This window comes from Rhamphochromis sp. 'chilingali' (assembly GCF_963969265.1).
Source record: "Rhamphochromis sp. 'chilingali' genome assembly, chromosome: 17".
Lineage (NCBI taxonomy): Eukaryota > Metazoa > Chordata > Actinopteri > Cichliformes > Cichlidae > Rhamphochromis > Rhamphochromis sp. 'chilingali'.
The window spans coordinates 7,020,093-7,044,113 of NC_137944.1; the positions used below are offsets into that span (position 1 = coordinate 7,020,093).

General features: G+C 41.2%; 2 protein-coding genes across 4 annotated transcripts in view; one reads left to right on the forward strand and one right to left on the reverse strand.

Annotated features, from left to right (window-relative positions):
- Positions 1-9,664, reverse strand: part of ctdp1 (CTD (carboxy-terminal domain, RNA polymerase II, polypeptide A) phosphatase, subunit 1) — a 93,854-nt gene extending 84,190 nt beyond the window's left edge. The window contains exons 1-7 of one of the 2 annotated variants that reach the window (XM_080862594.1): positions 9,100-9,664; positions 7,910-7,993; positions 5,542-5,635; positions 3,483-3,611; positions 2,919-3,069; positions 1,963-2,053; positions 1,010-1,176 (exon numbers count right to left, since the gene is read on the reverse strand). In XM_080862594.1, coding sequence (XP_080718720.1) covers positions 1,010-1,176; positions 1,963-2,053; positions 2,919-3,069; positions 3,483-3,611; positions 5,542-5,635; positions 7,910-7,993; positions 9,100-9,395 — 1,012 coding nt within the window. In that variant the 5' untranslated portion in view covers positions 9,396-9,664. The remainder of the gene's footprint in view (positions 1-1,009; positions 1,177-1,962; positions 2,054-2,918; positions 3,070-3,482; positions 3,612-5,541; positions 5,636-7,909; positions 7,994-9,099) is intronic. The other variant, XM_080862595.1, reaches the window with a different exon arrangement.
- Positions 9,665-11,648: 1,984 nt separating this feature from the next.
- On the forward strand, positions 11,649-24,016 carry adck5 (aarF domain containing kinase 5). Of its 2 annotated transcripts, none has more exons than XM_080862596.1 (15): positions 11,649-12,012; positions 12,653-12,747; positions 12,839-12,988; positions 15,806-15,881; positions 17,338-17,538; positions 17,620-17,760; positions 18,927-19,040; positions 19,348-19,479; positions 20,697-20,780; positions 21,024-21,105; positions 21,750-21,828; positions 21,909-22,000; positions 22,092-22,344; positions 23,311-23,427; positions 23,498-24,016. In XM_080862596.1, exons 1-15 carry the CDS (start codon positions 11,989-11,991, stop codon positions 23,598-23,600), a joined length of 1,743 nt encoding a protein of 580 aa, XP_080718722.1. In that variant the 5' UTR covers positions 11,649-11,988; the 3' UTR covers positions 23,601-24,016. The 2 variants fall into 2 exon arrangements, with proteins under 2 accessions (XP_080718722.1, XP_080718723.1); XM_080862597.1 differs by having other exon boundaries at positions 11,864-11,909.
- Positions 24,017-24,021: the final 5 nt, after the last annotated feature.

The window sequence follows — 24,021 nt, forward strand, 5'->3', positions numbered from 1 at the left end:
AGGCTGCCGGGGGATTCCCATGATGCATTGAGCTTTTCCTTTCCAGTCACCTTTCTCACTCACTATGTATTAACAGACCTCTCTGCACTGAATCATATCTGTTATTAACCTCTGTCTCTCTTCCACAGCATGTCTTTTATGCTGTCTTCCTTCTCTCACCCCAACCGGTTGCAGCAGATGGCCCCGCCCCTCCCTGAGCCTGGTTCTGCTGGAGGTTTCTTCCTGTTAAAAGGGAGTTTTTCCTTCCCACTGTCACCAAAGTGCTTGCTCATAGGGGTCATATGATTGTTGGGTTTTTCTCTGTATCTATTACTGTACGATCTACTGTACAATATAAAGCGCCTTGAGGTGACTGTTGTTGTTTTTGTTGATTTGGCGCTATATAAATAAAATTGAATTGAATTGAACTTGACATATTAGTGGTTGAGGTTACGGGAGCCTCGTCTGTGGTTGTGAAGTTTCTTCGTTTTTAAACAAATGTACAATTTGCTACATTTTTACAGTCTTTTGAGGAACATTAATATCTGATCCAGACAGAAACAGAAACGAAAGCATTTAGTGAACAATCTATGTAATGTCTGAAACTGGACAATTAATTCGGCTCCTGTTTATCTGACTGCGTCATTAAATAAATAAATAAAATAGTTGATTGTTGGAAGTGACCCTCAACTATAGCCCAGACACTTCCCACAAAGATTCCCATCACCACTGCAGGCATAAATTTCTGATTAAAGGCAGAGAACCATGAGATAGTGTGTTTTCCAATTAAACTTCTCTAAGCATCACTTATTTTTATTTTATTTATTTATTTATTTATTTCACACTTGGTACAACAATTCAAACAAACCAACCACACTTTCTATCAAAAAGCACTACAACCATGTGTGAAAAGGAGCAGGAAGAAGAAAATAATCTTATTACAGGGTGTTTACCTGCATAAAAGAATTGTTGGTCCAGATTGTTTTTAATGGACATATTACCTTATCAAAGATGAGTGGGTGAACCATACCTTTCCTGGCCATCTGAGCTTCCCGTGATCCCGGAGGAGCATTGATGTCTCCCGTGCCCTGGAAGTAAATGTATTTCTTCACAGTGATGAGGTTAGGTGCGAATTTCCACACATCCTCTCGGTCATCGATGATACAGACCATCGAATCTCCACAAGGAAAAAGGTTTCTATCCAGGAAAGAAAGAAAGAAAGAAAGACAGTGCTCAAAACAACAGTAAAACTGCTGAGCGTCATGGCAGATGCTCAACACAGACAGCCCATTAAAAATCTAGTAGTGTTATTTGTGGTTACAGGGAAATAAGGGGAACATCAATTTCTTATATCAAAGTTCCGCTTTTGGGTTTCCAAGAAGAGGCATCGCTGGCAACCACTCATAAGTGACACTGAGAAAGAACAATAGAGCTCTACCATTTGTGCTGCACAAACATGAACAAACAATGACAATAAAGACATTAAACAAATGGATAATGGCGCTAAGAAAATTATTTGGATTAACCAGCTCCTGGGTTTTTGGTTATTATCTGCTTAAAACAAAAACAAACAAAGAAAAAAAGAAAAACGGAACAAAAAGAAATGTTTTATTCATGTTTTTTTACTCAGTGAATTCTCTACTCATTTTGTTGTCACGCTTATTTTGCTCCTCTGCTCTCTGTTTCACCTTGTGTCTCACTGCTCCGCCCCCTGTGTAAAGTCTCTCCTCCACGCACTCGGAACACAGCCAATCAGAGGAGAAGGCAAAGCATAACAACTTGTTACACAACTGGAAACCGAGTGTAAATACTAGAATCAAATCCTTACATAACCACCAAAGAAAACCAAAAGAAACATACCCCGAATCTTTCTCTTTGTTTTTAAAACAAAACCCTGTATAGTAGAGTCCAGACAGAAGACAAGGACTGATCACTAGACTAAGCTGTGAGCGACCGATCTAGTCTTAGGTAGGAAATTCTCACCTAAGATTCCCAGTCTTTGAGAATGGATCGATGCATTCATCTCTAGAAAGGATTCGATGAGAGAAAAGCTTCTTTTCAGGATCCAGGAAGCCTATAAAGAAAAGCAAAAAAATGCAGATTTAAATTATTTTTATTTTTTTTAATCTATGCAACTGTAACCACTTCTTCAACACAACAGTGGATATTTTTCTTAAACTGACAAGCTTTTCTTGACCTTCTCTTTGGTCTTCCTGAATGCAATCAATCCAAGTTTCCCAGGGATTTTTACTGAAATAAAATGTCTATCAAGAAACGTGGACAGTAATGTACAGTGACTAAACAGGACAGCCACTGTACAGGCTGCGAAACCACAGCAAAAGCTGTCAATGGCAGGAGCGCTGATCTCAAACATGTTGAATCACTGCATCAGGGTCAGCAGTAAAATCCAATTCAAAATGCATTAAACATTCATCATATGGAGGCAGAACAGTACTAGAGTGAGACTGCCCCTACCATTTATTGCCTGATGAAAGTTTGCACCCAGAATACTAAAAACAAGCTGCTTAGACACACTAACATATCAATATAACGTTACTGAATCAGAAAGCTGTAAAATATTTTCATTTAGAAAGAAAGCAACATCAGGATTACTTTGAGCAGCCAAGCGCTGTGCAAAGTAAATATCTGCAAACTTGGCAAGAAACCTGCTAACATCTGAGACATTACATGGGTTTAGTAAGCGTTTTAAAGTTTAAGTACAACTGCAACTTGCAGATAGATAAGTGATCCAACAAAACATCAGCAAGAACACAAAGTATGAGCAGACACTCCCCTCTTATGGACACAAACGGGTAGTACAAGGTGAAAAGTTTCCCAAAGTGTCAAAATGCAAAAAGTGAAAGTGTAAGGTGATTTAATACATATCCGAACTTTAAAGTGGAAAGGTGCTGCAACATGTAAAACAATACGCTCCTTACCAGCAATGGTGTGTGCATAAAGGCGGCTCCCAAATGTGAAGACATGCAGCTCATAGAGCTTGGCGATTTTCTCCAAGAACTCCTTGCAGTGTGGGCGAAGTCGTGTGTGAAGCATAGGCTCTCCTCGGCCAAGCTGGAAGTGGAAAATGCCCTGAAGGACACAACAAGAGATTAAGAAAACATCAGAAAGAAGCTGCAGGGTTGGGTATCAGGATGCACTATTAAAGACATTATCATTGCCGACAAACTGAAAACCCCTTGATCTTGTTTTTAATGGGAAAACAAGGACTTGTGAAATACATGGGCAGGCTCAGCAGCTTAGTGTGTGTTTGTGTGTGTAGCTACATTACAGACTGATTTATGATTCTTTTATTTGCGCTACTTTTAGAGATCATTTTAGCATTTATCAATATCCTATAGCAGTGTCTTGTTGCTACAGCGGAGGCTGTTCAACAAAAGCTACATTGTACGAGTGTTTCAAAATAGCACTTTGCTAGAAATCAAAAGACGTGGTAGAATAAAAACCCTGCTGACAGTGATAGTTGTATGAGGGGAGACCAATACCTTGTTGGACATCCGTTGGCAGTGCTGTTCAGTGGTGTGAATCAGCGTCTGGTCCAGATCTACCATTAGGACCAGCTTTTTGTTGCGGTGCAGTCTCTGCTGGTCCTCTCTGCCCAGCTGTTCTGCTTGCTGTTGGGAGCGATTGAAGGTAATGAGTGGAAAATTAGAAAAACGTTTGCACACTCTAGGTTGTGTTTTTGTACAGCACAGGTGCAAGAGATATTAGAGAGAGATATTTTCAAGGTTTATGGTTAAGAATTTTTTGTTTAAGTTTGTGTGAAATTGTTAGTTAAGTGCTTGATAGAAACTTAACGAACAGTAGCTGCGTCCAGGTCATTTGTTTATGCTCTCATTTAAAATAAAATTCTCTCTGCTTTTAAAGCTATGGCCTGTATATAAAAGATGGACACAGATCCCATTGTTAAGTGTGAGAATGAACAACATGAGCGTTAACAACATCAAAGAAGGAAAGATGTCAGGCTTATTTTAGAGAAGCAATTGTTGCTGTGAGAAGACCATTTCCAAACAATCTGAGGTTCCTGGTTCTGAAGCCACAAGGATTATTCCCAAGACAAAATATTAAAGGTAAATCTTCCCAGGAGTGGATGTTCCACCAAATTCAGCCCAAAGTCAGACTGCACATCCTCAGAGAGAGAATGTAAACAAACAAATTACTCTACAAGCCTCAGATAGCATACTAAAGTTTGTTACAGTATAAGAAGACTGGAGAAGTGTAGCATTTTTCTGCCAGAAGAAAACTTTGTCTCTCTACAAATAACACATTTGCAAAGTTGCATATGAACAAGCCACTGGAAATGTGTGAACAAAGGCCAAATTGCACAAAGCCACGTCTGGTGAAAACCAAATCAACACCTCATTCCAGCTGTCGAGCACAGTGGTGGAGGTGTGAAGGTTTGAGCTTGTTTTGCAACCACAGTCCCGGGCTCCTTGTAGTCCCCAAGTCGACTATTAAGTACTCTCTATGCCAAAGTACTGTAGAGTCAAATATAAGGTCATCTATTAAAAAGCTAAAGCTTGGCAGAAACGTTGTTAAATAGCAGGACAAAGATCCCAAGCAGCAAATCTACAAAAGAATAGCTGAAAAAGAAAAGAATCAAGATGCTGCAGGAGTTGAACCTTTCCTGCAAACCTCAATGAACTGAAGCAACATTGTAAAGCGTCAGTTCTTCCATAACAACTGTGTTCTATATTATTAGCAATTACTTCAAGTTATTACTGTTAGGACTGGTTTGATAGCCTACTGAATCGCAGGGTGCACTTAAGAGTTTCACAGGACAGCACAGAAGTCTGTAAAAACTTTATCACATTACTTTATTTCATGTTTACTGCACATTTACTCTGATTTAGGTCGAAATGAATTGGCTCAATGTCAAAGCAGCTATTACAGGCCTTTTTCAGTAGTACCTACTCGGTTCAGCTTGGCTCTTTTTATGGTTTTTCATTAGGTGGTAGTACTACCTAATGGTACCAGTACTCGGGTGGGATTCCAAGTGATCTGAGGCAAATTGAAAATGTGACATCAACAGACTGTATGCAAGCGAGTGACACCCAGCAACAAGGGAAATGGCTACAGAAGAACACAACACTGTGACCCCCCCCCCCCCCCCCACACACACACACACACACACACACACACACACCACATAGCAGCAGATATACCTTGGCATCATTGTTGTTGTGTTTGTGTCGCATTCAAATGACATCACAGGACTTTCTGCCGTTGCTATAACGACTGCACCTGCATTAGATCTTACTCAATTGTGATGGAAAACGACTGAAACAGAGTTGCGTTGAGTCAAGCCGAGTAAGTACTAGCGGAATAGCGCTCTTGGTAAGACCAGTCAAGAACTTGCAAATGCGTGGTCACCTACATTTAACTGATTAATCAATCATAAAAATGCAAGTCATATTTACCGGAATTAGGACTACTCGACTTTTGCAATAAAAAAACAAAAACAAAACAAAAACAAACACACACGCGTAAGGTTTATCTGGCCTGCCAGTCCAGTCCTCCACGTAGCTTCATCATATGACTCACCTCAGAGCTCACCATCAGCTCAGGGACACTATGCACCATGGAGACTGTTGCTGTGGAGATGGGAGTTTGCTGGTTCCCATTTGTGCTCTGGAGCCTGAGAAGGAAAAACAGAGTGGGCGTCACACATTTTTTGTATCTCTCAGGTCCTTGAACATATTGCGCCGGGAATAAAAAGAGAGCTTTGAAAAACATGCAGATTTGAAACTGCTCCACTTGACAGCCGCTATGTTTGCAGTGAGCACAGAATACACCTCACTTACAAAGTGATGGTGAGCATTTCAAGCTACTTCAGGAATATGTTAACATGACATCCAAAAGTGACACCTGCTGAGGCAATTCTGTGCCACATCATGTAAACTCTGTCTTCAATATTGATACCTTCAGAAAAAGAGCCAGACTTTTACTTCACAACAACAACAACAACAGCAGCAGCAGCAGCAATTATAGTAAAACACAGACTGTGGGTCTATGTAAAAATCATTTGGTGTGTTTTGGAGTTTTATTAATAGCTTCAAATGCTCTTGCTTTACCAAAGTGATACAAAGAAAAACTGCAGAGTGCGAGTGCTTGATTTGGGACCAGAGCTGCAGCTCTGCACTCTGTATATGATCTCTGGCACCATCTGATGGCAATAAATGAATCAGGTTATATCGCAAGCACTACATTCAGTCAGTGTTTAATTTCAGTAAAAGTATGAGCTTCAAAGTTATGAGGTTCCAAAAGTATTCTCTAACTGAACCACGACTACAACTGGTGCCTGCATGGCACTGTCAGCATGAACTTTTTACCATTTATACAGGACTGTTTCCCAGCAAACAGGCTGCTTGAGTTGAGAGACCACAAGTAACTTAGACATTAAATATAACTGGTTAATGCCGCGTATGTAACCTTAGCCTTTTTGTATCAAAAATATAAATGTCTCTACATTATTAGAGAGAGAACTCCAATAATGAGAAGATTATATGAGCTAGCACTTAGAGACAGTGGGAAGAAAGAACTCACATCTAATAGAAAGATACTTCTGGCAGAGCCAGGCTCAGTGAGGGGTGGACATTGGCTGCAACCAAATTCTTCAGAGGTGGGGCAGAAGAGAAGTATATATATTAAAATTACTGGTAACAGCCAGCGTTACCCCTCAGCCTCCGAGAAGGAACACCTATGGTATCAATTTTAAAAGCCTACGAGCCTCGAGTTATCACATTTGTATAACATTTAACTTTTGACTTTGAGATTTATACTCATTTTAACTTTAATGGCTGAGGGGTAAAAAATGGTTTGAAAAGCTCCTGAGAACCTTTTTGCATCTTGCAAAGGGTTTGACTCTAACTGAAAGTCAACCAGTAGATTGTTGTTTGAGCTAACTAGCTGTAGCAACCTTTCAAAAATCAAATCAAATCAATTGAGTAGATTATGTATATAAACAACAATAATGTGCTTTTTAAGTATCTTGAGGTAAGTGTTGTAGATGAGCTTTGCCCCACAGATCAAACACTTGTATATTAGGTTAAACTGGTGATTCTAAATTGGCCACAGAGGTAAATCTAAGTGTGAATGAATGTCTGTCTCTCTGGATTAGTGATAGTGATAGACTGGCATCTATCACTCCTATGACAGGCTGGACAGGCTCCAAGAAAACAGACAGAGAAGACAGAGAAAACAAAAGAAAGACATACTGCCTTTACCCAAAGCACAAGGACAGAAAATAAGGCTTTATAAGACATAGGTTCTATGGAGCTTCCATACATAGATGGTGTTGAACAAGTGGAAAAACAAAGTCTGGACTCTCTAGATCTACAAATGCCTCCCTACTAAAACATCCTCTGTAATCACATTTTAAAAACAATGATATCACATAGTTCAAATGCTTAGCTAAGTTTAAGTTCATTCATACAATTGAGTAAATGTAATATCAAAGATATTATCATCATATTATTTTGGTTTACATTTAATCATGTTTGTACATTTAAAGCCTACCAATAATGGCATTTTGCTTGGTTTTTGTCTTTGAAAACAGCGTTGGGTAAACGTCACAGCTATCTTTTTTTAAAGAAAACATTTTTTTAATTTTTTGACCAATGTTTTCAGAATAGTTTTCATTTACTCATTTTGCTAGGTTTTGTTCACTTTCCCCCCCCCCATTTCTTCTGCCACCAGCATGTGAAATGACGCAACCGTGACATCCATCCCAAATGAGTGGTTTGCTGTTCCATTTTAGTTTGTTTTATTGTTTATAGATATATCTATGTAATAAAAAGGGGTAAGTTGTAGTTCTTGGGGGGAAATGCATGAGCAGATCAGAAAAACACAAAGATTTAAGTTAAAGACAAACAAACAAAAAAAGAAAGAAAGAGATAAAGCATGTATTTACTGAGTTAGATCTTGACCACATTCGGCACATAAGCCCTTCATGACAATGGGATGGCTGCATTCTTCTATTCTGGCTATGGTGCCCCTGCAAAAAGGAAAAAAAAAACAGGAAAATAATTAAAGACCCAGTTTACTTGCTTGCAAACTGAAGCCTGAGACTGTGCACAGATTCTCATTAACTGTAGCATGCAAGTATATAAAGAAACATATAAAGAAAGGTATTAGTTAGGTGTTTTATTTTATTTAGCTGTAATAATAAGACGCTGTAAAAGTACTATAAATAGCTAGCAGTAGATTAAGCAGGGAGCAAGAGTTTACAAAGAGTACCTGAAAGCAGCACGACCCTTTCCTAACAGCAAATAACAACTATATCAGCTTTGAATGTGTATCAATATCAAAAGGTGTCGAATTTAAATGTAAAGATTTCAAAAACAGAACATTTCTTTTAAATCTGATATATAATTCGCATAAAAAGTGATGCTAATACATAATAAAGCACAAAAAGACCGGTCAAACCATTTAAAACGAACTTCAAAATCTCCTCTTTTGGTAATTAACTGCTATTAACGCGTATTAATTCTCCCGTTACTGTGAATTAATACGCGTTAAAGTATATATATATACGGCTGGTTCAAGCTCACGAGGATAACGGCTGCCTCCAGGGTCACTCTTCTACCTGTCAATCTGCACTGCTTGTATACAATTTTGTGCACGCGATAGTGGCTGCGTCAAGGCAAACAGCACAGCACGAGCGCATCTACCACGTGGTCGTGCCTTCAAAACAAAAGTGCGGAGCTTTGGGAATTCAATCATTACTGTACGTTAATAAAATTAACTAAAATTCTGATTTAGCAAATACAATTGTTTTCTAACTTTCTCTTCCACTACAATCACAACTCCTGAAAAAGCTCGATAAAACAACATTTATAAAACACGATGCTTTTATTTTGAAAGCCCCCCGACGAAACGCCAGCTTGTTTATTTTGCGGTACTTGACTCTGGTCGGAGCAAACGCTTCACTGTGTTGCTTTGAGCGTGGCTAGCAAACAAGCTAACGTCAGGTTAACAGCGTTAGCTCGTTAGCTAGCTTAGGTACAATGAGCGTGAAGACAGCTGCAACAAAACGGAGCTGACACAAACAGGGAACAGGTCAGCTAACATTAACGAGCTATAGCAAGCAGGGTGACTCACCCAGGAGATATGACTTCTCCAAGTTGACTGCATAACTCCTTCACTATTCCAGCACGGTCCGATTTCACCTTCTTCTCTGGCAGCCTGGCACCATCAGTCCCCTTCTCCTGAGGTATGGGTGCACACAGTGCTAGCACGGAGTCCACGTTAACAAGAGAGCCGGCTTTGACTTTCCACTCTATAAGCCGGACAGGGAGAGCCCCAGCTGGCCAGCAGATATCCGCCACCTGCACCATGGGGCCCTCTGCAGCTGCACCATCGCCGCCACCACCAAAATCTGCAGGAGGATCCTCCATCTGCCCCGCACTCTCCAAAAACAAAATCTCCTTACTTTTGAAAAGCTGACAACTTAAAAGGTATCCACTCGACTTCGCAAACCCCCGTGTATCATTAAAACGTGCGAACCGTCAACATCGAGGAGAATTAAAACAAATGTGCTGCAGATTTAAACACAGCAGCTCCACAGTCCCAGCTACGTTCGCTCTTCCCGCCCGTAAACAGGAAAGCGCAACACTGCAGCGACACGGGTCGCTACAGTATCCGGTATACAGCAAGCCACTCGCGAAAAACACCAGAGAACTTCTATCGTCTCCGAGAACGCCCACTCTTTGGATCTCTATTTTCTTAGAGGGCGCTCGCGAGGTAGTCCTGAATGAATACATCCCTGTGGACGTGAAGCCCCCAAATGTAAATTCCGTCGAGGATTTTATGCTGGGGACTTTATCGTGTGTTTTATAGGTGAATGTGAGGCAAAATATTTTACGGGGTTCGATTGTAGTTAAAATGCGTTTTTTGTGACAGCGCAATAATAAGACACTTTACGGCATCTGCCATTTTGATTTGGGGCATAAAGCTAGTGAATCCTAAATTGACCAATCAACTTGCAGGTTTGGTTTTAGGAAAATCCGATTCTCTTTTTTTAAGATAAAGGAAATGATGTAACTGTTGTTATGTTTTAGGTCGTAAAAATTATAGGTATGCAGAAAATAATGACAATAGTAATTTGTGGGTTTTTGTCTAGAAGCAGGTTTTACCCGTTTAGGTCCTTTTCACTTGTGATCATCGAGGACGAGCTCGCCGGCGCCCTCTGCAGTGCCGCTGGCTAATCTACAGTCAGTTTGTGTACAGTGGGATTATTAGGAAATGAAACTACTTCCCTAGATTATCTCTGAACGCAGTTTCTATTTAGGTTTCAAAATAAAACGACTCGTGCCTCTTTGTGACGCTTTTCACAATGTTGCCGTAAACTTTTAAAGTCACCAATGTGGTTATTCTAAGTGCTCCTTATTATAGATATCACCTATATAGCGCTTACATATTGTGTTAAAATCCGTGCAACCGTGAAAGATCATTATTTATGTTTTCCCTTTTTCTTTAAAGCTGCTGAACCCGCACAGACATGGTGTTACCTGACGCAACGTGATGTAACATATAAGTAACACTACACAAGTGTCTCATGGGGTTTTTTTGCAATAAGAGCACGATATTTACAAATACAGTAATGTTTTAAGGTGTAAGTGAAGGAGGTTGTTATAAGTTTAAGAAAGCCTTAGGTTTGATTGTATAGGTTATACCGGCCCTCGAGGTATGTTAATATTTAACTTTCCAGGCTGAAGATGGGACTGAAGGAAGTCAGCAGGGGATATAGATGATGACCTTACAGGACAAGGACGTACCTCGCACTGTTCTAGCTACTCAATGACGAAGAACTTAAGCACCTCCTTCCAGAGTGTTCCTTACAACTAACCGAGATGTTTCACTGCCCGATTTCTTTTTCACGCAGGTGTGAAAACGCCTTTCTTCTTATAGTTCACAATAAAAGCCATAGAAATAGTCTTGAAATACCAGCGATAAAACATAGCTTACACAAGTAGCTTCCGTTAACGTTTGGTTTTTAAAAATGATTTTATACTATGTTCTACAAATTATGAAATAGACATCATTTTCTTATTAAATGTATAAACGTTGTTGTGGGGTTAATGAAATAGAATCTTTTTTTTCATTGAGGCAAAATTCGTAATTTAAAGGAACTCATGAAATTCCTGAAATTATATTTTAAATAAAATTATGTATATTGCACACCACGGGGCTTCTGTTACCTAACCTAGGTCACTGTCAGTAGGTGGATGCAGTAGGTCGTTGGATGGACTTAGCACTATTGTGGTTAAAGTTCTACAATCTATTTCCATCAATAAATAGACCTATTTGCTAAAGACAGGTTCTAGTTATTAACACAACGTGTGATGTTAAATTAAGTTTTCCTTTGCACATTTCTTAATTTTAGAAACACACACACACACACAGTGGAGGGAAGTATCTGCATTACACAGGAAGTTTCCCGATTATCCACATATTACATCCACCTTGACTCGTCTCCCATATCATTGGCACTGTATCAGTGCAAAAGAGACAACGATAGTGCAAAGGTGGCCGAGGTGGTGGGAGCCAATCATAATTCAGATACACACATGTCCAGTGTTGGTAGGAACCAAAATTTCTGTGAGGTAGGGGGACCTTTGTGTGTCTTCAAGCAGGAGGTACGGGTGTGGTTTTAGGACGGATCTAATGAGTTAGATTTTTTTTTCTAAAAGAATCACATCAGATAAGAAAAATGTGACTATTTTCAGTTATCTCAATAATAAATAAGTAAGAAATCTTTTCACTTGTAGTTTTTATTTGCACGGCCGAACGAGCTGTCAAAAAATAAACGGAAACTACAGTATGTGGGAGGGTACCATCTCGCATTGCGTTACCCTTTGGTTAAACATAAAGGGAACCAGTGTGCTGTTAGCAGTTTATGAAGGGGAAAGGTAAAGCGTTTACTGGTGGCTGCTGACACGGAATATTAATACGTCTCTTGGAGCGGGTCTGTTTTAATAACTCGGAAACATGATAGCGGAGAACTGTAAAGTGGTAAATAAATCGTATTTACTACACCTTATTAACCCAATTCTCTCCAATTAGCAAGTTAATTGCTAGCCAGCTGCAATTGTTCCCGGTGTGTTGGCGTTTGTGTATATTATCTGAAGTTTAAACTAAATGCCAAGGCCGTGTTTCAAAACCATACTGCTACCTAGAGTGTTTTAAAGCTGGTTTTGACATGAGGTAAGAACACATTCAACACTGTTTCCAGCCATGATGTGAGTAGGAGAATGAGACTGCATGAGTGGATCGTGCGCGCTGGAACACTTGGGAGGATGGGGGTTGCTCAGGTCCCTGACCCCGCTGCCATGTGTGAATTCATTTATCAGCACTGGAAACATTTTGTCCCTCAAAAGCAAACTGCCAAGAACAACAAAGTCACAGTATAGCTGCTCACGTTCGCCTTGAACCAGACGTTCTCGCTTCCCGTCCCTCGCGCGCACGTTTTCTTGTTGTTCCTCAGAACACAGCGTCTGTCCTCTGGGCCCACACTTTACTTCGTGCCCTAAACCTCTTTACCTAACTCGGGGGGTTGGTTAATGTTCACTTAACCTGTGCAAACACAGAGTTCAGATGTGTCAGATGGAAGTGGCGCTGTAGTTCACTCATACACTGCTTTGTTTTTCTTCAGTTGACGTTATGTCTGCATCAACTGGCTCTCCTCCGAAGAGCTCCGCTTCCTGGATCTTCATCCCTCCCAGCAAGGCGATCTTTCAGTTCACTCAGGTAGCAGACAGCTGAGGACTGTAGATGAGCTTCAGGCTATGCTCAAGTCTGCATGCAATGAGACTGTATGTGTGTGTTTTAAATCTTGCAGAGATGCTAAGCGCAGAGGCTTGTTATGGAAGACGCTCGTTGGCCTCTCTGTTGGCGTTCCTGTGGCGGTGAGCATCAAGTATGCCGTATCGCAGCCCAGACAGAGGAGACAGATGAGGATTGTGATTGAAGGGTTTGGCCGCTTCTGCAGGTTTGTATGAATGTCATTATCAGCATCATGAGATTCTAACACGTGTTCAGTCTGAGGCTGTGAAATGGTCTCTAAATGGTGACTTCTTATCTATTAAACTTGCACATTAGATTTGTATATCTAATAGTGTTCTCTAAGTATTGTCAGGAACATTAGCTAAAGTAGGTCATTTTTTTCATGAATGGATAAAAGCAAAAGAAACAAAAATATCCTGACAACATTTCCTTTTATGGAAAGCGATAATTTTATCCCTCTTATAAGGTTGTAAATTCCATCTCATTACTTTTAGTTTTTGGGTTACACCACAAGACTGAGAGCAGGGTGGAGACGGGCAGGAGCAGATGTGTGGCCAAAGTCAATGTATTCATTAAGCCAAAATGGCTTCTGTTTTGCCTCATTTATTATTCCACCAAGAGGTTACGTTTTTACTGTCCGTGTCATTCATTCTGTCTGTAAACATAACAGCCCAAAAAGTTAAGACTGAACTCTGATGAAACTTTGGGGGTGTAGAGTGGGGTCATGTTAGCTTTGCATCCACTAAGCTATTCAAGGTCAGCTTCATTGGTCAAAACCTGACAAAAAGCCTGATGGAAACTTAGAAACTGTTATTCTTGCTAGTGTGGTGTGTTTTATCAAGATGTATAAAATCTACTTTATAAAGACTGAAAGTATCAAAGTTGTTATATTGATGTGAAGCTCAAAGGCCCCATAGAGCTGTTTGAAACGGTGTTTCTTACTGCCATTGTTTGTATTGACAAACATATCGGCATATAGGAAATGATTTATTGGCATTCTAAGTACCTCTTAACTTTGGACATCTGATCTCTTCTTAAAGGTCAAATGAGGTATAAATATTATAAAAATCTGTTATCCTTTAAACTTTGCTTAAACTTCAGTTGCTTTTGTTTGTATTGGCAACATTTAGGAAGTGATATGGGTATATGACGATTCTAACTATCACTCTGCATTTAAATATTGACCTTTGACCTCACTTTTACGTTTCACATCTGCCTTTTTTCAAGTTGACCCCAGAATGTGTTTCATCCTTAAATAAGGCATTGCCAAGAGAAAGAGAGCTACCTAACTCAAGGGACGAACTAGTGTTGTCTATGCATAACAGACAACTTTATGTTACTGGCAGCCTGTTGCTGTGTAGTGTGTCCTTAAAGATTTGAGGAAACTGAATGCTGTGAGAAGGTCATGTCCTTAAAGAAGACCTGAGACAGCATCTGTGAGCTACATCGGGCCCTTCAGTTGGTGCATCTGTTCTCTGAAGCCTCCTCAGAAGTGGTCTCAGTGGAAGGATGGCCAAATTACACAAGAACTCAACTGAAAATGCATCAAGTCTGATGAATCTAGTCCTCACTGGACTGTATGGAGGATCTTGGGAGACAGACTACAACAGTATGACTGTAAAACATGGTGGAAGCTCTGTCATGTTTTGGGGCTGCATTTCAGCTAGTGGGGTTGGGGATCTTTTTAAAAGTTATGGATTGTACATGTAGAAAAGTGCTATCTGATTTTGGAAACCACTGTGGGAAGAGTCAAATTGTTTATGGCCTCATTTTCAGCACAATGATCCCAAACACAGTGCCGTAAAATACCTGGACAGTGTTCTGTTGTGTGTTTATTCCATCAGTCATGGATCGGCCCCCCCAGAGCCTAGACCTCAGCTTTCTTAAAGCATTAAAGCAATGTGGGAACATCCTGATACAGAACAGTAGCCAACATTCAAAGAAGAGCTTTGACTGTCCTTCAAGAAACCTGCAGAACTAGTCCCAAAGACTACTTGAAGAAACTGCAAGAAAGTTGACGTACAAGAGTTCAGGCTGTGTGGAAGAATAAAGCTGGCTGTGTTAAATGTTGAGGTTCAAGCTTGTTACAATTATACAAACTCTGTTTTTTCCTTCTTTGCTGTATTTACATGTATGTTTGCACGTTTCAATAAATCGCTGCTCCCCTTCCCGAGTTTCTTAGCAACACTTCCGCGCAGCGCTGTCTGTGCCTAGAAGCCATTAGCACTGGGCTTAATTGACCCATTCTTACCAATCAGAAGATCGATGCATTGATCCCTGATTTTTCCAGTCCATGTGCTGAGATGTCCTTGAGCAAGATATTGAACCCCAGTGTATCCGTGCAAGTGCATGCTTAGATAAAAGTGACATCTTTGAGTTTTCAACCGAGTAGAAATGCAGAACACACTTTTACCAAATGCTGCTAACAGGAAATCCAATCGTAGATGTTTTCTCTCTATTTTATAAGCTGCAGATATCTTTGAGCTGATGCTAGATTATTTAAGTTGATTTCCAGATCCCCTTCCTCACACAACCCTTAACGGATCAGTATGTACTTCCAGCGTGGAACCAGAAATCTCATGCAAATGCTTAAACCGTTACACCGCAGAACCATTGGTGCTGCTTAAATGAAATTAACAAGATAATATGTATGAAAACATGAGGGCAGAGAATGACTCTGCTGTATTGCAGCAGCCTATGTGTGTGGAGCCTAGTGGTAAATGAAGAGCACATGATTTTTATTACACTAGTGCTGTGTCACTGTATTTGAAGTACACTTTTTTGCTTTATTCTAACTTGCTGGAAGTGTAACAATTTGCCTTTCTCGGATCAGTTCAGACAGACTACATTTTTAAGAACATTTTGCAATCCTCACTTTTTTTTCTCACTAATCTTTATTATAGAAAAACGATCTTCTTACCGCTGATCGTGTTAGGAATCGTCATCACATGCTAGCAACTCTGTTTATTTGTAAGTCAGACCTTTCAGTTCCAGTAATCATCAGATATGTGTGTGTCCTCAGATCTCTCTCTGTGGGACTCTTCATTTCCGCTGACTACTGGTGGACCACCAACGTGCTGCTTCATGGAATAGATGAGGTCAGTTTATTTTTAGAGTGGGTAATATGGATTGACCCACTCTAAGCTTTGGCTGAAGCTCTGACAGACCAAGGATTTCTTCATGACACCTAATGCCAGGGTCAGTGTGTCGTTGCCAAGCCTGCAGACGTCTGTGTCCCGCTGCATGGATATGCTTCCCCAGATATCACTGACCCACTGAACAGTGGTACAGACAGCAAAATGTTCTTCAGATCCTTTTATGTCTGTCACATGTGCTCAGGGTGAACCTGCTCTCTCTGTGAAAAGTGCAAGGAATCAGTGGTGGAGCTGCCAATTCTGGTATTCTGTGGCATATGTCAGTCTCCGTGGTGCCAGGGAGTGAGCGCAGGGCCCACTGGAGGATGTCGACCCCTCAGGCCACCCTTATGAACCCATACAAGGTTCCCATGGCAATGACTTCAGCTTCCAGGCCCCTCTTCTGTGAAACCAGCTCCTAGTCTAGATTCTGGAGACAGACACCCTCCCTACTTTCAAGATCAGGTTTAAAACTTTTGATAAAGCTTATAGTTAAACCTGGATCAGGTGACCCTGAATCCTCCCTTAGTTATGCTGCAATACTTTCAGACTACTGCGGGCTTGTCATGGTGCACTCAGCATTTCTTCTTCACTGTGTTTATACCCCACTCTGCATTTCCACAGTGTGTGTTTTGTCCTGTCCTCCTGTTTGTTTTTGGGTTTTTCCTTCCCAGTGTCCCCAAGTGCTTAATCAAAAGGGGGGGTGTTTTTTCTGTATTGTTTTAGGGTCTTTACCTGACAGTATAAATGCACCTTGAGGTTGCTGTTACTGTCATTTGGTGCGTTTATAATAAAAATGTAATTAAATAAAGTCTGTTTCTAATTGTTTCTGTCCTGTTGGAGGTCATTTTGTAGCTCTGGGCCTTCTATGGTCCTCTCCAGCTCTCCTAGAGTAACTGCCTTTCTCCTAGAATCTCCTCTGTGCTCTTGACAGGTTTGCAAACAAACCTGGCAATGGGACTTATTGATGTTCCATGCTGGAGGTTTTGAACTACCTTTGCAGCCTCTGTAGGGTCCAGGTATCGCCCCAGCAGTGACACTGACACTAGCTAAATGCAAAAGTAGTCAAAAAACAGAAAAGATGAGGAGGTAAAAATGTCAGTGGCCACTTATAAAGCCATTCCTGGTTTGGGGGCTGTCTCATTGTTGCCCCTCTAATGCACCTGTTTTTAATTTCATTAACACCACCTTCTGCTGCTTGACTGGCCACATCAACATCCCAGAAGCTTCACTGAATTGATGCTATTCTCTCATTAAAATGTGCCCCTTTCATTTTTAGAGTACATGTACATTATTTTCTCCCTTCAGTCACTTTATTACATGTGGGGTCCAAGCTTCATGTGAACTAGAAGGAACTAGTTAGCATTGATTTTTAGCACTGATGGCGTTAATGCTTTCTGTACGTGTATCTTCCTGTTAGAGCAATCCATCCTACGTGACTGAGATGTCAGCTTGCCACCAGAGGGCAGCAGAGTCCATCGTGGAAGGAGCCATAAAGAATGGAGGCCTGTACATTAAGCTTGGCCAAGGCCTGTGTGCCTTCAATCACCTGCTACCCCCTGAGTACATCCACACCCTGCAAGTACTAGAAGACAAAGCTCTAAACAGGAGGTACAAAGAGGTGAGCAGTGCAGCACAAGCAAAGCACAGGACTCGTGAAAGGACTGAGTGACACTGGTCAGGATGTGTCTGTCTTTAACAGGTGGACGCTCTCTTTGAAGAAGACTTCAACAAGACCCCTGATAAGCTTTTTAAAGCATTCGACTATGAGCCCATCGCTGCTGCCAGCTTAGCTCAGGTTCATAAAGCCCTGCTGTTTGATGGGACTCTGGTCGCTGTGAAGGTGAGCTGCTGAAATCACTGGTCAAGTTACTTGAAAAAAGTAATCAGTAACTAGTTACTGATAGTTCCCCAAAAAAGTAATCCTGTTACTTTACTGATTACTTATTTTCAAAAGTAATTAATTACTTAGTTACTTTTTAAAAACACGATTTACAACCTGAAGAGGTGATAAAGCGATAGATCTTTCAGCCCAATTCTACTTTTTCTGCATAATCCATCATACAAAATGTAATCAAATGGAAAAGTCTCTTTTTAAAACTTGTTTTATCAGTTTTAATCTTTTAACTTTATGCATCAAGCAAATATTAAATTATATGCAACATTCTCTGACTTGAATAAATTAGTTTAACATTTAAACCTATTTTCTGCACATTCCAGCACATAAAATAAAATATTTTTTGTGTTTACACTCACTCTTTCAAATAGATGCAAGTAAAACACAGCAGAAAATAAATAAAATCAAAGACTCAGCGGCCCTGTTGCTCTATTTTCACCTGTAAAGCAGGAGTAGGGCAGGCGGAGGTTTACCCTGGTGCAGGTGTGCCGCGGTCAGTTGAAGAATCCGCGAGTTTCTCTGTGAGTTTCCCATTACGTCATTGCGCACTCGGTGCTTGCTTGGAGGTTTAGGGGGGTTTTTTCGCTGTAAAAAGAAGTTTTCTTCCCACGCACAACGGACACTAATGTTTTTGTCACTTTTTATGAATCAAACTCAAAGTAAGGTCAGTACTTCCACGCTTTAAACGCTGCACGCTCATACTCTCTCCCACAATCGATATATGATCCATTGTTGATCTGCACACAGCTGTTGTCACCAACGGCGCACTCGCTTACGTCACTGTCATGAGACATTCTCGCAAAAAAATCACGGTTTTAGTAACGCAGTGACGCAGCGTTCCTACAGGAAAGTAACGGTAATCTAATTACCGATTTTGCAATAGTAATCCCTTACTTTACTCGTTACTTGAAAAAAAAGTAATCAGATTACTGTAACGTGTTACAAGTAACGCGGTACTGCCCATCTCTGCTGTTAACATTTTAAATGACCTCACTATAGCAGTGAAGCATGAGCCTCATGAAACAATGATTCAGTTATATCTGAGGTTTTATTTTTGGTTATGGGAAAGTTTGGTCCTGACTTTTAATAGTTTCTCATCGTGTTTCACACAGGTGCAGTTCATTGACCTCAGGGATCGCTTTGATGGAGATATCCGAACATTGGAGATCCTGCTGGATATTATTAAGTTCATGCACCCCAGTTTTGGGTTCCGATGGGTCCTTAAGGTCAGAAAGTGTCTGTATGACTTGACCGATTCACTCGATGTTCTAAACCCAGGGTGTCCAACTTCAGGCCTCGAGGACCGGTGTCCTGCAGGTTTTAGATGTGCCCTTGATCCAACACAGCTGATTTAAATGGCTAAATTACCTCCTCAACATCTCTTGAAGTTCTCCAGAGGCCTGTTAATGAACTCATTTGAGTCAGGATGATATCTAAAACCCGCAGAACACTGGCCCTTGAGGCCTGGAGTTCACCACAGTTTTCTGTTTAGAAAACTTCAGAAGTTACAGAGTTTTATTGTAATTTGTGTAGGACTTGAAGGGAACACTGGCTCAGGAGCTGGACTTTGAGAATGAGGCCAGGAACTCTGAGAGGTGCGCAGAGGAGCTGAAACACTTTAAATTTGTGGTTGTACCTAAAGTCTTCTGGGAGCAAACCAGCAAGGTGAAGTTGCTGTCAGTGGTACATAGTAGTGCTGGGCGATATGGAAAAAATATTTATCACGATAGGAATTATTTTATACGACGATAACGATATATATCACAATGTACCACCTGACCTGTGGTCATCTGGAAAGTACGCAGTCTGTAAACAGCGAGCGCAGAGGGTGCAGTCTTTGTTAATGAAACGGATGGTTACGCTCATGTAGGGCTGCGTATCTCTGCTCGTCACCGTCCAGGCCAGTCGTCAAGGCATAATGCACAACACTGCAAACATCCTTCTCTACTTCGGGCCGGCATGCGTCATAAGCGAGGCAACTCGACTTTATTGAAGTGCTTACGACCGGACACAACGTACCTCGGATCAAGGACTTTGACGAGGTCACGAAAGCTGTCCTTCTCAACTACATAAACAGGGGCCATGCCTTTACAAATGTAACCCGAGATGGCTCCTGTGATTTGTTTATGGCGCTGGTATGTTTTCTCATAAGGGCCTTGTGTGAAAGACTGCTGTATCTTCGGCTGGCTATAGTTTTTCTTTTCCCAACTTGCTCCCATCGTTCCACAACTTGGTTTAGCTTGAATTTTCTAGATTCTTGAGTATTCCTTTTCGTGGACCTTCTGTAGGTGATAGAAGAGATTTGTTGTGTTGCCATCGGGTGCAGGAATAGTTTTGTAGCATAGCTTGCTTCTGCTCCGTGTTGGTGCTGTTGAACCCAAAATGTAACCAAATCACAGACGTACCCCCTCTTTTCGGTCAAAGTGCTTCTTCCTGGGCTGCCTGTGTAGCTGTCTCTGTCTGTTGCATGTCGGGGCATGAAACTGCAACATGTCGCACGTCCATCGTTTTGAGTTACCGTAAAGCATGTCACAAATCCGGGTGCATGTAAAGCAGCACCATGACGCAAAACCACAAGACGGAGTTTCTTTGCGAAAAAATCATTTTTTTTATACTTTATTTTCTCTTGCATAAAGTTAAGAGTATGTATAGTGAGAAGACAACACTAATATATTTGCCACAGGCTATTTAATGTTATATTTTATGTAATAATTTATAAAATTATGATAGAAACGACAGAAGACAAATGGCATGATAGACACTTTTCTATCGTCCACACGATATATATCGTCATATCGCCCAGCACTAGTACAGAATAAGTGCACAATAATACTGCTCGACTTCCATCAGCGTCCTCTTTATTTTTTCTCTCCAATACTCAGAGAGTGCTGACAGCAGAGTTTTGCAACGGCTGTAAAATCAACAGCGTGGAAGAAATAAAACGTCAAGGACTGAGTCTGAAAGATGTAAGCTGACGATACTCTAAATCCTCGAGTCACTCACCTCTTCTCACCCTCAACCAGTTGTGGCAGGTGGTTGCCCCTCCCTGAGCCTGATTGTGCTGGAGGTTTCTTCCTGTTAAAATACATTTTTCCTTCCCACTGCCGCCAAGTGCTTGTTATTGTTGGGTCTGTGCAACATAAACCACTTTGAGGCAACAGTTTTTGTGATTTGGTGCTATATAAAATAAATGTAGCTTTATTTTTCAGACTGCAGATAAACTGATCAGAACATTTGCTGAGCAGATATTCTACACGGGTTTTATCCATGCAGACCCTCACCCCGGGAATGGTAGGTACATCACATGGACTGTAGAGCACGGAGCCACTGGTGTTGTTACTCTGCATTTTTAAACCTCAGCATTAGTCTTTTGGTTTCCTCCATGTTGTTGTTGTTGTTCTTTTTAATGACCCAAAAAGGCTCATAATTTGGAATGAGGGTACATTTTAAACCCAACACTGGCTACCTTGTAAGGACAATCTTTACCTTATAGAAGTGATTCAATAAAGTCCTGTGATTTCACTCATTAAAACTGAAGCACAAACTTCCTGGATGCTCTGTTCCACATAACAGGACATGTTGTTTGTCAGTTAATTCCATTAAAATCTACGAAAGGCATCAACACAGCTGACAAAGAAGCCAGACACCTGTAAGCCTTAGAAAAATCCAAATGAGAAAAGTCACACACTTGAGTGTTTATTAAGAAACTTGTTTATAGCAGGGTTGTTAAATCAGTGGCTATGTGGGAAGTTTAATTCTTTAAAATTCTGAGATTTTTTGTTTTTACTTTATTTTTTTACAGTAACGTTCATAAACAAGTTCAAGTTGTTTACTCATGCTAAAAAAAAACATATACATATCATATGAAATGACATGAGTTAGTAACAGAGGTTCTAAAGAGAAGAAGTCACTCAAATTTGGATCATGTGTTGCAGTTCTCGTGAGGCGAGGTCCTGACAACAAGGCGGAGCTGGTGCTGTTGGACCACGGCTTGTACGAATACCTCAGCCAGCAGTAAGAAACTGATGAGTCGGCATGAGATACTCTCAGGTTTTTCTTCAGCTATCTGCTTTAACTCTGACCTTTGAACTTAGAGATCGAGAGGCCCTCTGTAAACTTTGGAGGTCCATAGTCCTCAGGGACGAGGCAGAAATGAAGCAGCAGTCCAGCGCCCTCGGGGTCAAAGGTCAGGACGCTTGACTTAAACGCCATGTTAACTTTGTTATGAACAAATGTGGGGATTAAAATCAAACACGAGGGCTCGTCGTCCTCTGCAGAGTACTTCCTCTTCTGCGAGATGCTGCTGCAGCAACCAATCAACATGCACAAGTTGGGTCTGTCCAACATCCTGAGCAAGGAGGAGACGGCCTACATGCGTGAGATGGCCGTCCACCGCTTCGAGAGCATCATGCAGGTGCTGAAGTCGATGCCTCGGCCCATGCTGCTGGTGTTCAGGAACATCAACACGGTGCGGAGCATCAACATCAGACTGGGGGCGCCGGTGGACCGCTACTTTGTCATGGCCAAGAGGTAAACACCCTAACACAACATCTCAGGGGTCAGGGCCATTAAGGATGAGATCAGATTGTGTAAAGCAATATTTCTTTTGGGAATGTCAGTCGGTACTTAGCTTTAAATTAGTGGGTATGCTGCGTGTTGCCCCTGTGTGGATACAGCTGCAAGGATCAGCTAATGAGTGTGCACACCACAGTTTCACCCGTATACGTCACTTCTGACTCCAAAAATCATCAGCCAAAAACCCTAATGCACAGACACCAGTAGGTGATGGCTTATGACTCTGTCCATCTGTTATCTACAGTCTGTTTAAAACACCTGATGCCTGGAAGTATTCAAACAATAAAGAGCGTAATGAGTCAATGTCTGCTGGGCAGTTAGTGTGAACCCTGAGTAAGCAGAACCCAAAGTGAGCCCCACACACACTCAAAGAAAACCAGGCCTCAGGATCGATACGTTTGTCCTTATTTGGATTTTTTGAGACGCTTTGAACTTTATTCTGTGCTTATCAAAGAAAAATGTCCCCACACGGTTGGTCAAAAAGCACTATGGATTTCTAGTTCAGGACCTTGCATTAATAACTTAAAGGCACGTGACCTCTATAGGACAAAGTTTTGTGAAGAAATAAAAACCGATCAATGCACCGCATTGAACTCCATCGCACACTGTTGAAGTTCACACTTCCACAGTCAGCTCATTTTCCAGCATGAAAGTTATAATAGAAATTTTCCCAGAGCGCAAAGTTGTTTGAGCAAAAATGCAGAATTTTAAACCTGACGCTGATGTTAGGGCTGAATTACATGTTTATTTTTAAATGTAATTTTGTGTCTCGGTGACCATTAAAGTTGATTAAAACAATACTTTAAAATATCTGCCTCAAGAAGTGCTGTGAGTGATAATCTTTTGTGAAGCCTCCACATCTCCAGCAGAATGTCGTAAAGGTTTGCAGATCTTGTGCATGTCTCTTTTTCTCATCAACAGCGCCGTGCGAGGCTGGGGGAAGATTCAGGCTGAGAAGGTCGGCGTCCTCCCCCAGCTTTGGCTCTTCCGCTGGGGGAGGACTGCATGGGAGAGCGCCAAGTTTGAAGTTGCTCTGAGGTGTGCAATAATTAAAGAAATTATATGTTCTGTGATTGGAGCCACTGAGCTGATTAGATTACTTTTACAGATCAGAGATGGCAGTGATGAGCCTGACACGTGCGGTCCTGGCGCTGCTCCAGTACTTGGGCCTCCTATCGCTGGACTCCGACTTGTACGAGTACCTGAAATAGCGCGCAAGCGTCTCACTACAAAGGATTCATTCCAAGCACAAGTGAACACAGCTCATCAGTGAGCCTTTTGCTGCTCAAGCAGCTCCGAGTGCTGGTGGTTTACGTTGCTGCTCGACCGTGAGCAACGTTCCCACCAAACCACCTTCAGGGTCTGCTGGGGGAGAATGTGCTCCACTGCAGGACTGGAAGCATCCGTTCCAGGGCGAGAGGAGCAACACCACCAATGGGACTTTTAAGTAATTAAATCTTATTTATTTTAAGAGTAATTTTGGGAAACCAAATCCAATGAGGTTTTTAACCTGCAGGTTTTTTAATGAAGCAGACATTTTCTCAGTTATTCTGTCAGACAGTATTTTGTCCAGTACCACCTGACTGTTTAAATTATGAGAACATGGTAATAAAACACGAAGAAATCACACCA

What these genes read in the sequence shown, in the direction of transcription:
- adck5 (XM_080862596.1), top strand. Translation starts at nt 11,989, where the DNA reads ATGATAGCGGAGAACTGTAAAGTG. An exon ending in GGACTCTGGTCGCTGTGAAG is followed by an intron (nt 17,761 to 18,926) that starts GTGAGCTGCTGA and finishes TGTTTCACACAG; the next exon opens with GTGCAGTTCATTGACCTCAG. An exon ending in AGACCCTCACCCCGGGAATG is followed by an intron (nt 21,106 to 21,749) that starts GTAGGTACATCA and finishes CATGTGTTGCAG; the next exon opens with TTCTCGTGAGGCGAGGTCCT.